Genomic DNA, 13,629 nt, shown 5'->3' on the forward strand with positions numbered 1-13,629 from the left:
ATGAAGTGTGAAAAGAGGTTCTGTTTTATACACCTACTTTGGGTAAAATGATTTTGCACGTGAAATCCAACCTTCAGAAGATGGCTGGAGGGGCGATGACACAAGAGGTAGATATGTCTGTCACTTAGGGGTGATACGTCTCCTGCTCGGTCACATCGAAGAACCACTAATCCACTGTAAGAAAGAAGCATGCAAGGTTTGTGATTGTGCATTTGGAAAAATCGAGCAATAAAGACTTGGAGGTGGAAGTATGTGAAAAATGCACAGATAAAACTGGAAATTAAATTGAATCAAAACCAAATCAAGATATGAGAAAATATTTCAGTAATATTTATTTAACCATTGAATATTTGTTGCTCATTTAATTTTCTAAATTTTTTGTTAAAAAATATGATTTATTTATTATTATTATATTATTTATTTAACCATTGAATATTTGTTGTTCATTTAATTTTCTAAATATATTTTTTTAACTTGATCATGAGTGTATATAAAATATTTTATGAATACACAGAAAAAACAGAGAAATTAATTACATTTAATTTTTAGTTAAAAAAAATACGATTTATTTATTATTATTATATTATTTATTTAACCATCGAATATTTGTTGTTCATTTAATTTTCTAAATATATTTTTTCAACTTGATCACGAGTCTATATAAAATATTTGATGAATAAACAGAAAAAGACAGAGAAATTAATTACATTTAATTTTTAGTTAAAAAAAAAAAACGATATTGGGATACACATTTCTGTCCATATCTCAGCTCTACATTTTTCGTAAATAATGCAAAGAGAATAGCAACACAGCATTTTACTATACATATAGAAAAAGTTGCAGTCCTCACTAGATGTCCACCCCGTCTCAATTTCTGGCGGACTTTGACATGACGGTGCTTCTCCGGCCGTTGCATGAAAATTCTGAACGGCTTACTGGCAGACGCCTTATGAATAGGCAGCCAACAAAAAGATTTACTTGGGTGTTGAATTTCACGCTAGATGGGCAGGCTTGCATTCCAGAGAGAGCCACCAAGCAATTAAAATATCAATATTCCATTATGTGTCCCCTTGAAGTTGTAGAAGAAAAAAAAAAAAAGCTCAGAGTTTGAAACTGCTGTGCGTCAGCGAAGAGCCACCAATTATTTATTTATTTATTTATTTATTTATTTATTTGCCATTCATACTGAAAAATTTAACGTGAACAACAGTTATTTTTATTTTTATTTTTTTAAATTTTGTTTTTATTTTAATTTCATTTTAATTGCTACACTTCAGAGACTGTTAGATGAAAGTTTTATTTTATTTTTATTACTACACTTGAGACTGTTAGATGAAATCTACAATGTTTTGCTAGCATGGTTATAAAAAAAAAAAAATGCTCCATGTCCAGTTTGATTCTGGAATTGCTTATTTCCATATCTCATTATTCCTCATGCAAGACAACCGTTCCCAAATGCGAATGTTATTGGACCTTTGAGCTTCCACATTGCATTCCCCGTGGTTTGAGGCCTGACATTCCTGACTTGACGATTATCCGGAATGCAGCACAACAACCCCCGCCCCCTCTTTTTTTTTTTATGACATCAAATCATACTCTGCTGCACATTATTTCATTGTCGTTTATGAATATTTAAAAGCTCTGACTATGCTCTCCAATGAATAATTGCTAGAATTTTCCATGTTTTTGATAGCACATTTATCTCGGGAGCATGTAGGCCTGGAGAACTTTTCATCATTGCACCTCAGTATTTTTTTTTTTTCAGCATATTACCAAACGTCATTTGATGACCTCGTTGCCATGGTAACAAGTGCGACGCTAATGCATATGTCCTTTTGCAATACAATCAGTGCATGACCAAGTTGTCAAACTTTTTCCAATATTTTATATTTTTTAACAAATATTTGGACTGATGCATGTTTTCATCAGCAGATTTGGTAGCATTTTTTAATTTTATGACCCAGCAATTTAAAAATATATCAATACATGGTCATTTTATTTTTTCCTCTGGCTGTTTGCATTCATTTGTGCAGGAGGCGTAATATAGGAATAAAATTCTCTTGCTTAATAGCCAGTTAATTGCTGTTCAGGTCTCAGGATAATTGCAGTGCAGGAAAGCACATCAGCAATCATTTTAATCCACACACACACTCACACACACACACGCTAATGCACACCTTTGCTAAAGCGGCAGCAGAGCGGAGGGAGTAATTACAGTATAGGACAGGTCACAAGGTCAGCCTTTCACCTTAACTCTAAAACACTTTTGAACCGCTTGGGAAATAAAAAAAGGCCGTGTTCAGCGTTGAGAGTTAGAACATCATCTATTAGGGGGGCAAATATAAAAATTCAAATTAACCTGCAAATTTGAGGTTTTAAGTGCAAAGTATTAATTTAGGGAGGATTTGTTTGGCCTCTGCTACTTAAGTGTTATTTCTTTTGCCCACATGTGGTAAAGTAGTTGTGTTTTTTATGTGTGTGTGTGTGTGGGCGAGGGGCGGGGCTCACTGGATGAGAAGAGGGGGTTGGGAGCATTCCAGTTAGCATGCATGTTAGATTAGTTTGCTAACGGTCAGGATGACCCGCTTTTGGAGAGTTGCCGATATGAGGCAATTTCAAAACCACCAGTGGTAAGAAAAGTTTACGGGAAGGAAATCTTTCTTTTTTTTTTTTTTGGGGTAATTTCGCAAAATAAAAAAATCCCAGAATACAGGGAACTAGGATTTTTGGTTTCCCAGAAGCAATTTGTTACCTCCCACCTTTTTGCCTCTCAGTTGGGAAAGACCCATAGCCCATCCTGAAATGGGAGGGGAGGGGGGGAGAAAAATAAATACAAAAACTCCCTCACGAAAAAGTCAACAACAGTGTGATGTGGTAGAAGACTTTCACAGACACCACAGATAGATCGGATCTTTTTTTTTCCACACCCAAACGATTTTTTGGAGGATAATTGTGTTTATTTTTGCTTTAAAAGCTCAGCTCGGACTTGATCGGAATTTATACACGCTGGGTCAATGTCAAAAGAGGTCAACCCAGTGAGCATGTCTCTGCATCCTCTGGGAGGAGGAACGGAGGTCACCTCCGACCAAGAGCCCTTGTGCGTTTTTGGGACGGGAGACATGGGACGCTCTCTGGGCCAGCGCCTGCTGCAGACGGGCTACAAGGTCACGTACGGGAGCCGCAGACCTCACGGCTGCGGCCCCGTGCCTCAAGGAGCTCAGGTAATGTGGTCCGTAAGCTTGGTTGGTTCTGGAGTTAAAAAAAAAAGAAAAAAAAGTGAGTTGAAATTATGCCCTGTCTCGTAGGCGGGGGGGAAAAAAAAAACAAACATAAAAGTGAAACCTTATCAGTCGAGTTGAAGGTCGCTGATGAAATCAGTGTTTGTCTGCGTGTCTCCTGCTTGTAGAGTATTTTGTTTTCATCCTGGTGTTGACAAATGGTTGTTGAACCGAAGAGGAGTTACAAAAACTTTTGATTTAACTGATATCAGCGGGATTGAGTTTCTCACCTACACATGAAAACAAAGACACGTGACTTTGATGCAGATAGCATGTAAGCTAAAGCTAAAATAGTATTTTAAAATCAACATGAAAAAGAAATGAAGTGAGATTTTAAATTTGATGTTGTGAATTTTCTGGATCATGTGACCTGTTCAAGAAGTTCTTCAGAGATGATCTTGATTGTGTGTGTTGTAGGTGATGAGCTATGCAGACGCGGCCCACTCGGCCAACGTGGTCTTCGTGTGTGTACACAGGGAACATTATGGCTTCATGGAGAAACTCGCCTCACAACTGAAGGGGAAGGTAATTTATCGTGACTCATGTGCGTCTGCTTTAAAAAGAAAAAAAAAGAAACATTATTACAGAAGAAAATATACTTTTTGAAAACATCCATTATTCTTCCTGGAATAATACGTAGATGTACACATGAACTGTCGGATGACCTTTTACAAAAGGCTTTTAGTGAATACAGCTACTGAAGGAAAGGCAAAAATCATATTTTTTTTCCATCAAAATTCTGAAGATATATTTTGAAATCCAAAGAGAAGAGTTTAAAAAGATTAAGGACGTTCAATATAACTTTTTTTTTTCTTTCAGACTGATAACAGTGCTCAATTCTTGAGTAGTCACGATACCGATACTAAGTACTGATACCACAAGTCCTTTTTTATACATAAAATTTCCTCCTAAAACAGTATCAAAATTTTTTAAAGATGTATGCATCCCAATATTGCGTTGTTTTTTTTTTTTTTACAAGACACTAACGGCAAGTTTCTATTTTTGTAATCTCAAATTTCTAGTAGTTCCTGATCATAAAATGGTCACATGACTCATATCAGTACCTTGAATTAAGGCTGGTATCGGTACTGATACCTGGCAAAAAATAAATAAATAAATAAATAAATAGATAAATAAATAAATAAAAATAAATAAATAAAAATTAAATAAATAAATAAATAAATAAATAAAAATAAAAAAAGCCTAAATTAATTTGTGTGGTTTTGTTGGCCTTCCTTACTAAAATCAATTCATTCTAAAAAATAAATAAAAATAAAACTGAAAAACTGGTAGTACTAACAAGCGACCTCATGATTCCGTGCTATTTTCCCTCATAGTTGTTACCTCATCATATTTTCTTAATTTCCACCCTCACTTTTGGTCCACAGGTGCTGGTGGATGTCAGCAACAACCCTGAGCAGAATCTATATCCGGAGGCCAACGCTGCATATCTGCAGAGGTGAGCGCCGCATCAAAAATCATCGATGCATTCCGCAATCATCAACAATATTTACTTTTGCAGACTACTTCCTGGATCTCATGTGGTGAAAGCTTTTAACACCTTATCCGCTTGGGCTATTCAGAATGGGCCCGCCGACGCTTGTAGACAGGTAAAAAAAAACATGTTCAAAGCGGTATTGTGATTTTTTTTTTTTTCTTAGGTTTTCACAACAAGTTGAAAGGAATCAATATTCCTCCACATTTTTTTTTTAGATGTTTTAAAATGTTAACCGTATTGATTTATTCAGTCATTCCACTAGCTTTGCAGAGCTACAAGCCTTTGGCAAATGTCTGATGTGTTCCCCGCAGTGGGGTGCTGACCAACAAGTTAAAAATAATGGAAAGAATCTCAGTCCAAATTATATTATTAACTCATTTTGAAGCTCGGATCAAACCGATTCCGCGGCCAAATTTGATGAGTCGGCCTTGTGTTTTTTTCTACGAGAGCCACGTCTGATGTATCCTTGAATCAATTAACTCAAAGTCACTCTTGGATCTGAGTATCCCATCACACGTTTGGCTTTATCCCTCTGTACTCCAAAACTGCAGCATATGTGGCTATTTTATTTTTGTTTCATTTTAATCCGTTTGAACTCTCCCAGAGGAGCGCTAAGCACATATGCGCGTGTGTATGTGTGCGTACGCGCATGTGTGTGTTAGGATATTTGGAGTAGCATTGGCCGATTGCTGTTCATTAATTGGCTTTCTTCGACAAATCCTTGAAGATGTATCAATGAATTTATGTTAAGTTCGAAAAGGAAACAGGATCATAATTAAACATTATATTATTGTACAAAGGAACAACAAGAACAAAGCTAGCAAAAAAAAAAAAAAACTAATAATGAGGGGGAAAAAATAACATTATTTTCCAGATATTTTCTTGTGGTACTACAGTAATTATTTTTATATAATAATGACATAATTATTAATTTTAATTTCAGCTTTACACAGTGTGGAAGAAGACTATCGCTTTAAATTTTCTCTATTGCTTTTAATTTATAGCTAGGACATTTCAGAACAAAAAAAAGATTCCACCTGTTGCTGAACCTAACTCTTAATTTATTATTATATTAATAATTAATTTATTATTTGTATTACAATTACTATAGTTTAGATTATATTATAGTTATATTTTTATGTTATTGCTTTAATTATGAAAACATCATATATGAAAAATGTGATTTTGAAACTCACTTTTTTTTATTTAAATTAAATTAAATTTAAATGTTAAGATTTTAACCAGTCATTATTAGAAGAAGCTTTATTCTGATAAATTTATGATTTTTTTTTTTCTTTTTCTTTGATTATCACTGTCAATTGTGACATCATAGGTCTACTTGTGCGGCAACAGCGCAGAGGCCAAGCAGGCTGTCTCCGAGGTGGCCACCAAGATGGGCTTGGGAGTTTTGGACAGGGGATCTCTGTCATCAGCCCAGGAACTGGAGGACTTCCCCCTGCAGCTCTTCCCCGAGTGGAAGCTGCCACTCCAAATTGCCGTCGGCCTTACCGCCTTTTTCTTCTTCTACGTGCTCATCAGAGATGTCGTTTACGCTTCCGTGGTTCAGGGCAAAGACATCTCCTTCAGGATCATGGTGTCATTAGCCAACAAGGTCTACTTTTTTTTTTTTTTTTTTTGAGATGGAGCTTTCGAGTGCAAAACTGATGTGTGGTTGTGTGCATGACTTATCCTTTAGGTGTTTCCAATTGTGTCGCTCATCATGTTAGCGTTGTGCTACCTGCCTGGTGTCATGGCTGCCTTTCTTCAGCTCTACAGAGGGACCAAGTACAAGTAAGATAGGATTGAAATGATTATTTTTCCAAAATTGGACTGTATAGTTACATATGCATGTGTTTTTCAGGCGCTTCCCTAATTGGCTGGACCGCTGGATGCTGTGTAGGAAGCAGCTGGGACTGTTGGCGCTCGCTTTCGCCTTTTTACACGTGCTCTACACGCTGGTCATCCCGATAAGGTGCTTTGGAGTTAATATTATCATGCCATATTTCAGATACCCTTTTTTAATATAGTGTCTTCAAAAAATAAAAGAAAAAAAATCAGAAAATTTATTAATAATGACTCAGGTAGCTTTTTGGGTAATTTTGTACTATTGTGTAATCATATCAATGGAAAAAAATTTGTACTGCAAATTAGTGATGTGCGGATCAATACTGAAATAGCGATACTGCAGAGAACATATCTTTCCACTATAAAATTTACTTTAATAAAAACATAAATACTTTACTAATTCATTCTTAAATTGCTTATACAGTTTTTTGGGGAAAAAAAAGAAGATTTGATAAAAAATGTTATGTAAGCGATGAAGGCCTGACAACTAGCAAAGATAGATTAAAAAAAATCTATAAAATAAGTCAATTATTATTCACAAAAAATCTATTTTCTTTCACTGTGAAATGATTATTTTAAAATGGCCTTTATTTATTTAATTAAATGTTTACTGCCCAGTGTTTAAAATGATCAAGTGTCTGACGACTACCTAAATACACTTTTGAATTTAAAATAAATAATTCCTCTAATATCTTGTATTCTTTATGAAGCTTTTGATTGCGCTATACTACTTCAAAATATCACTTATTTGTGGGAATAATAAATAATTCATCCTTTTTAAAATTGACAGATACTATGTAAGATTCTGGGGATGGCAGTACGTTATCACACAGGTAAGATATAATTTTGAAGCCTGGTTGTGAGAAGCATCATCAGATTTTTTTTTTCTCAGCTTATGCTTTTTCTCATTTAGATCAAGGAGAACCAAACGATTACATTTGATACAACCGTGGCCTGGCGGAGTGACTCCTACTACTCCGTCGGAATTCTGGGATTTGCCTTGTACCTTCTGCTGGGAATTACATCCTTACCTTCCGTTAGCAACGCGCTAAGCTGGAGAGAATTCAGCTTTGTACAGGTAGTCACTTTGCGTGTGGATTTTAAAGTTTGTTGACTCTCAATACAAAGGTCCAGTGTGGCGTGTGTGTACTGGTGCTGTGCGAGCGTCGGGCAAAATCCCCGCGTCTTGTTTACCTTAAACATTGGCAGTCATAACCGGAGGAATATGTCTGTGGATTTTTCCCGACCAAACTCAAGCTGTTACTTCGCTCAGCAAGCTCCCCAACAGACTTCTCATTATGCAACTGTTTGTGCCTCCATGTGTGTGGGTGTGTTTGTGTGTATCAACATAATCTCATATTGTGCGTCTGCCAGTCCAACGTGAGTTCAGTTGGAAGCTTTCCTCATGAATCAAACCGGTCTTAAAGGCTAACGTGTGTCATTTTATTTGACTCATGAATGAACGAACGGAAATGTGTCAAATTAATATGGTTCCAATTTGTGATTTTTTAAAATTAGAAATATAATAAAATAAATAGATTATATTATAATAAATAATTAGAAATATTTCATAATTTATTTGAATTTTATATATTTTTACAACCTTATTAATATTATTTATTTATGCTATGCTTATGTAGTGAGCGATTATTTGTAGATTGTAATCTACTCTTGCCATCATGGCTCTTTTCTGATTTGTCACTTTGCTTTTGTATTTTTTATTTTTTTTTATGAAGCACTTTGTGCCACAATTTCCGTATGAAAAGCTCTCTGCCTGAAACTTGAAAAAGTTTGATTGGTTGACAGACAATCGGGCCTTTCAGGAAAACCACTTACCTTATGAAGTGCCACAGAGGCATTGCTCTACTTAAATTTGCAGTGACTTATTATAAAAAATGAAGCAGACAATATGCTTCACATCTTTCCGCAGCCAACAGAATTGGCAGTCACCGAGGATGAAATAGAGTCGGGTAGAACAATTTAGTGTAATGCTACGTGAGCCAGCTTGGACCTGCACCTTGGAAAACTGCGAGCCACAACAAGCCTGATGATTCATAATTAAAAATGGGGCAGTTGGTGTGCAGTTTGATGTTATTTTACAGCATGGCTAAAAAAAACCCATCTATATTAACACATATAATTGATACTATTAGCATACATGCTATTCGGGCTGAGGTTCTCATGATGTGGAAAATTAGAGAAACTATTGAACTTGCAAGAACTTGTAGGACAGAACTTATAGTCCATACTAATGACTTCTGTCAGTAAACTAAGAATTAGAATTAAAAACCAAAGTTAGTTTTACAAAGTAAAACTTCCATTAGCATTCCAAAACAACACTTTGAGGCTTTTTTATTTTTTATCCCGAGCTATTTGGCCTTTTCCAACTTTGATCAATGTAAAATATAATCCGCCTCACTAGCATTCATAAATGTAACTGGGTCATGTGAAGCTCATCTTCACATTCCACACCCCTTCTCTTTACTCCAGCACAAATTAGAAGCGTAGTTTAAATGTTAATGGTATTCATCTAATATAATTTAGAGGCAACGGCTTATCCAACGGCTTGGATCTACAAGCACATTGTGTGTGTGTGTGTGTTAACATTTAAGGTATCTACTATATGTACAGTAAATATACCGACAAGAAATCAAAGGTTAAGAGGTTGGTGTTTAACACTGGAGCCCATTGACCCCATAAATCTGTGTCTGTGTGTGCTAACCCATGTTCTTGTTTTCCAGTCAAAGCTGGGCCACGTGACTTTGTTCCTGTGTACCCTCCACACTTACCTGTACGGCTGGGATAGGTTTTTGTGGGCCTCCACGTACAAGTGGTACACACCTCCAGGGTTCATGCTCAGCCTGGTGGTGCCGACGGTAGTGCTGGGGCTAAAGCTGCTGCTCCTCCTGCCTTGCGTGGACCGGCGCGTCACTCGGATTCGACGGGGCTGGGAGAGGAGGGAACATGATGAGGAGAAAACACTTCTAACGTAGACGTTGATTGGAATTAATGGGCATTACTTCGATATCAGATTGAGCTCCTGGCTAATTTGTTGGAGGGGCAAGTGGGGCAGTGCCCCACCAGTTCCTGCTGATTGCACTTGGGTCTGTTTTTTCATATGTATTCAGTTGTGAAATATGTTTGTGTAGATAAAATCATGATTTAATTTGAAAGTAGATTAAACTGGTAGACTTCATTTTGTTTTGTAGTCAAATGTTCAAAATTTTCAATCTCGTCATTGAACATTTGTCTTTGTATTATGATTGCTCTCCAAATATTTGTCGTAAAAGCGCTGTGAGAAAAATTAGGGAATAAGGGAAATATCTGTGGTAATGAAAAATTCTACGCTAGCCGAAACTCCCCTCATTCCCAAAATGTTTTTCTGCTTTGCGCTGAAAAGAAATAATAGATTGGGACACAGCCAAGCTGTAATGGAGAGACATAAAAAGTTCATTATCTGATGAGCTGAGTTGTAAATGTACATAAACAGCATTTTTTTTTTTTGCTACAAAAATCCCACGAGGTTTATACTAGCTTGCACTATTGAGCCATACAGTATTTAGTTAGCAAGATCAAAGTCTATTTTTACTTGTACTTTTGTTTTCAGTATACCCTACAACCATAACATTCGATTGTTTTTATTCAGGTCTATACATTTATGCTCTCAGATTTGACTTTGTCTTTTATTCTTCTGGCATTCTCAAAGGAACTGAACTACCAATGCTTCCAATTAAAAGCTACACCAGTAATAGAATCGCATTGCCGTGTCTTTCATATTACCGTGACTCCTGTCCGTGAACTCCCAAAACCTCCCCGAAGAGTCTCGTGCTCGTCAGATCCTTCTCCAGAGTTCGTCTGAAGTCTTTCTCTGGGAAACATTTGCTTAGAATTGCCGACTTCTGAGGAAGACCCCAGGAAATGTTATATTACTTGTGAGAGTATAGATGGAATAGGTTCTTGGGAAGCAAAACTATCGTGGTAGAACTTCAATATATATGCACAGCAGGTGTATGCACTTTTGCAACCATCAAACTAGCGGAATGAACGGAAATATCGATGACCTCGGGAAACATAAAAGATTGAAATGGAAAGTCAGGCATTGGTGTTTTTGAGGAAATTGAGACAGTGAATGCTTTTTTAAAAATCTTTAAATGTTTTTGTAATGAGAAGAAGGGCACGCTTTTGCTAGCATGGTAGCATTGTTAGCAAGCTACAGCTAACAGTTTGTTAAACAGGGTGTTTATATCCTGAAAACAAATGTGTAAAAATGTTTTTGGGTGGATTTTACATTTCACAGATGAGCCCAAGTGGATTTCTTCATGACAGTACATGATTTATATCTTTACCCACGATGCAGCAGTTTATTTACTTTTCCTAGCGAGACATAGATAATCGTGTTAGGCGTATCGCAGTCGTCTAGGTGTGTGAAATTTCAACGCGAGTGGAAATTACAATCCGCAAACCAGCTTGTTTCACAGTTTCTCTGTGCATTATTAGATTCATCGCTTCCCGGGGCAATATTTGAATCTCGTTTAAATCTCAGCAAACACGCGCACGCCAACACGGAATCCAAAGGAGGCTAAAATCAACATCAGTTCTTTGGTAAAGTGAGGATAATACAAGAGTGGGTGAGGGCGTATGAGAGATTACAGATTGTGCGAGCAGATAATGCTATTAGATGCTGGATAACAAAGTTTTTTTTTTTTTCGCATAAATGTTCTACTCGAGGGCCAACGAGAATCTGATCATGACAGCTGCTGTTTTTGCCACCAAGGCTTCTGTTATCCGATTAACTTCCCTTGCCTGTCACTCCTCACCTGGCCACCAGCTGTCACTGCTGAGCACACCACGCTGAGAAAATTGTTCGATCAAATCGCCCGCTGATTCGACTCGTCCGCTCTTATCAGCCTTTTTTTTTTATTAGCCAGACACTCACATAATAGTTGCTAGAAATTATTTTATCAGTGAACATGGGATGACGTGTGAATGCTGAATGTTTTGGAATTCCGGAATTTTAACTAATTAGTATTTAATGATTTATCATCATCATATTAATTTTTTTTTACAGTTAAATCAAGTTGGCACTGGGAATTTTTTTTTTTTTTAAATGGACACTTGGAAGAAATTTGTAATTTTGGGAATTTTAAAGGGGACACGTGATGGAATATTTTTTTATTTTGAGAATTGTATCTTTATTTTTGCTCACAATTCTGCTAATTTACATCATCATGAGTTTTACAGTCCTCCTCCTACCCAGCAAGATTAGGAGCTCAAATAAAATTAACAGATAGCTTAGTGATAACAATTTTTTTTTATAATTTAATACCATGAAATTTAGATTATGGGAAGATAGCCGACACATGATTATTTGTTGTTTAAGTTCCATTATAAGCAGCCTGGACATATTTATGACATCAATGAGAGGGGATGACAGGGGACAGCACTTCGTAAACACTTAACTCCAGCCGCACTGATTCGTATAACCACAACACAGCGGAATGTTTTCACGCTCTGTTTGCTAAACCCGTCTCTCCTTGTAGCACCAATTTAGACTGGTTGAAGTGTGTTTAATCAAACCTGCTGAGGGAGAGCGCTACACCACGGCGGCCACTTTATTCTAATTTGATGCGTGCGTTGCCCTTGAGAGGGAGGAAGATTTGAGAACGAAGCAGCTTCGGGGGCTGCTCCATTTGGGAAGGACGAGGAGGGGGGGAATGATTGCCTCAGTTTATCAAAACAATGTTTGTCGTCGAGGGATGTAAGTCTACTTTTTGACACATTTTGGTGAACGAGGAACAACAAGCACATAAAAAAAGAATGACTCAAATCCTTAGTGTTCTCCAACTCTGATGGTTCACCTCAGATGAATCCAGTGTTCACATATTGGTGGCATGGCCCGTCTCCACGTTCGGGGTTCTCTCCCAGCCCTGCCGGATCCGGGTGAGAGTTCGATCCACGCACGGTAGCAAGATGAGCATTTTGAGAACCAGCACCACCGAGGGGATGATCAGACACAGCATGTAGCCTGGAGGTGTGTACCACTTGTACGTTGAAGGCCGGAGGAATTTATTCCAGCCGTAAATGTAGCCGTGCGCCGTGCATATGGAAAGGGTCAGGTGGCCCAATTTGGACTGAAAAAAAAAAGGGCATTTCATTAGAAAAAAAATAAATAAAACTGGTGCTAAATTAGCCACACTACAGAAAAATCAAGAAAAGTGATAGTTAAACTCTTCACCATTGAGTTCTACATTTTTCTCAGTATTTGCACATTTTCAGTAATTATATTTATTTATATATATACACTCTCAATTTCATATTGCAGAATTTCTGAATTATTTGAACACAATATTCAATAATTTGAAAAAAAATCTCATGTAGTCACCGATACCAAGTGCCGATACCACTAGTATGTTTACTACATAACGCCCCCCCAAAAAACATAATTTTTTTTCCCTTGAATATAGCAAATTTCTTTAAATTTGCATGAAATTAATGGCATTTTTATAATAATATTATTTCTAAGTTCCTGATTGAAAAATGACCACAAAGGCGACTGATACCAGTATGAAATAAAACTAATATTAGTACCGATACCAGTATCGGTACTCACCCATCCCTATTATGATAATTCGGAATATTACAGAAAAAAATTGCCTGTATAGTCGGACTTGAGTTATTTCCTATGTAGAAAATAGTCAGGAGCTTTGAACGAATTGATCGTCAAGATTTAAAGCCGAATTGACTAACTGGAGTTTCGGGACAAACCATTTTTACTCAAGGAGTGAAAATCTCAGGCATTCATTTGTACAAATAACGTACCCGGTGCAAATGCGGCTCATCACTTGTGTTTTTGTCGATGGATATAACGACTCCCCTGCTGACTCCATGAATAGAAATTGTCACATTAAGTTTTATCGTGAAAACATTCTCGAAAGGTTTCTTTTTTTTTTTCCACAGCTGTTACAGAATAATTGTTTTTGGGACCCCCGTGTCCTCCCGTTGTTGGGT

General features: G+C 36.8%; 2 protein-coding genes and 1 long non-coding RNA gene across 3 annotated transcripts in view; 1 reads left to right on the forward strand and 2 right to left on the reverse strand.

The window, feature by feature from the left end:
• Positions 1-2,843: 2,843 nt before the first annotated feature.
• Positions 2,844-10,375, forward strand: LOC125975401 (metalloreductase STEAP4). Its single transcript, XM_049730970.2, has 10 exons — positions 2,844-3,221; positions 3,696-3,803; positions 4,667-4,737; positions 4,801-4,888; positions 6,110-6,388; positions 6,473-6,567; positions 6,638-6,748; positions 7,412-7,454; positions 7,535-7,699; positions 9,363-10,375. Exons 1-10 carry the CDS (start codon positions 3,015-3,017, stop codon positions 9,612-9,614), a joined length of 1,419 nt encoding a protein of 472 aa, XP_049586927.1. The 5' UTR covers positions 2,844-3,014; the 3' UTR covers positions 9,615-10,375.
• LOC125975473 (uncharacterized) lies at positions 3,112-3,774 on the reverse strand. The gene is made up of 3 exons (XR_007483967.2): positions 3,649-3,774; positions 3,343-3,423; positions 3,112-3,249 (listed from the first exon to the last, which is right to left on the reverse strand). It is a non-coding gene; the product is annotated as an uncharacterized lncRNA (long non-coding RNA).
• A 559-nt stretch (positions 10,376-10,934) lies between the features above and the next one.
• LOC125975400 (metalloreductase STEAP4-like) overlaps positions 10,935-13,629 on the reverse strand; it is a 43,660-nt gene continuing 40,965 nt past the window's right edge. The window contains exon 12 of the mRNA XM_049730969.2: positions 10,935-12,752. Coding sequence (XP_049586926.1) covers positions 12,498-12,752 — 255 coding nt within the window. The 3' untranslated portion in view covers positions 10,935-12,497. The remainder of the gene's footprint in view (positions 12,753-13,629) is intronic.

Source organism: Syngnathus scovelli, chromosome 9 (genome assembly GCF_024217435.2).
Source record: "Syngnathus scovelli strain Florida chromosome 9, RoL_Ssco_1.2, whole genome shotgun sequence".
Lineage (NCBI taxonomy): Eukaryota > Metazoa > Chordata > Actinopteri > Syngnathiformes > Syngnathidae > Syngnathus > Syngnathus scovelli.

Bases quoted from the DNA above. Each gene is read 5' to 3' on its own strand.
- LOC125975401 (XM_049730970.2), top strand. From the start codon at position 3,015: ATGTCAAAAGAGGTCAACCCAGTGAGCATGTCTCTGCATCCTCTGGGA. The intron at 3,804-4,666 runs GTAATTTATCGT...TTTGGTCCACAG, and splicing joins CCTCACAACTGAAGGGGAAG to GTGCTGGTGGATGTCAGCAA. The intron at 4,889-6,109 runs GTAAAAAAAAAC...GTGACATCATAG, and splicing joins CCGCCGACGCTTGTAGACAG to GTCTACTTGTGCGGCAACAG.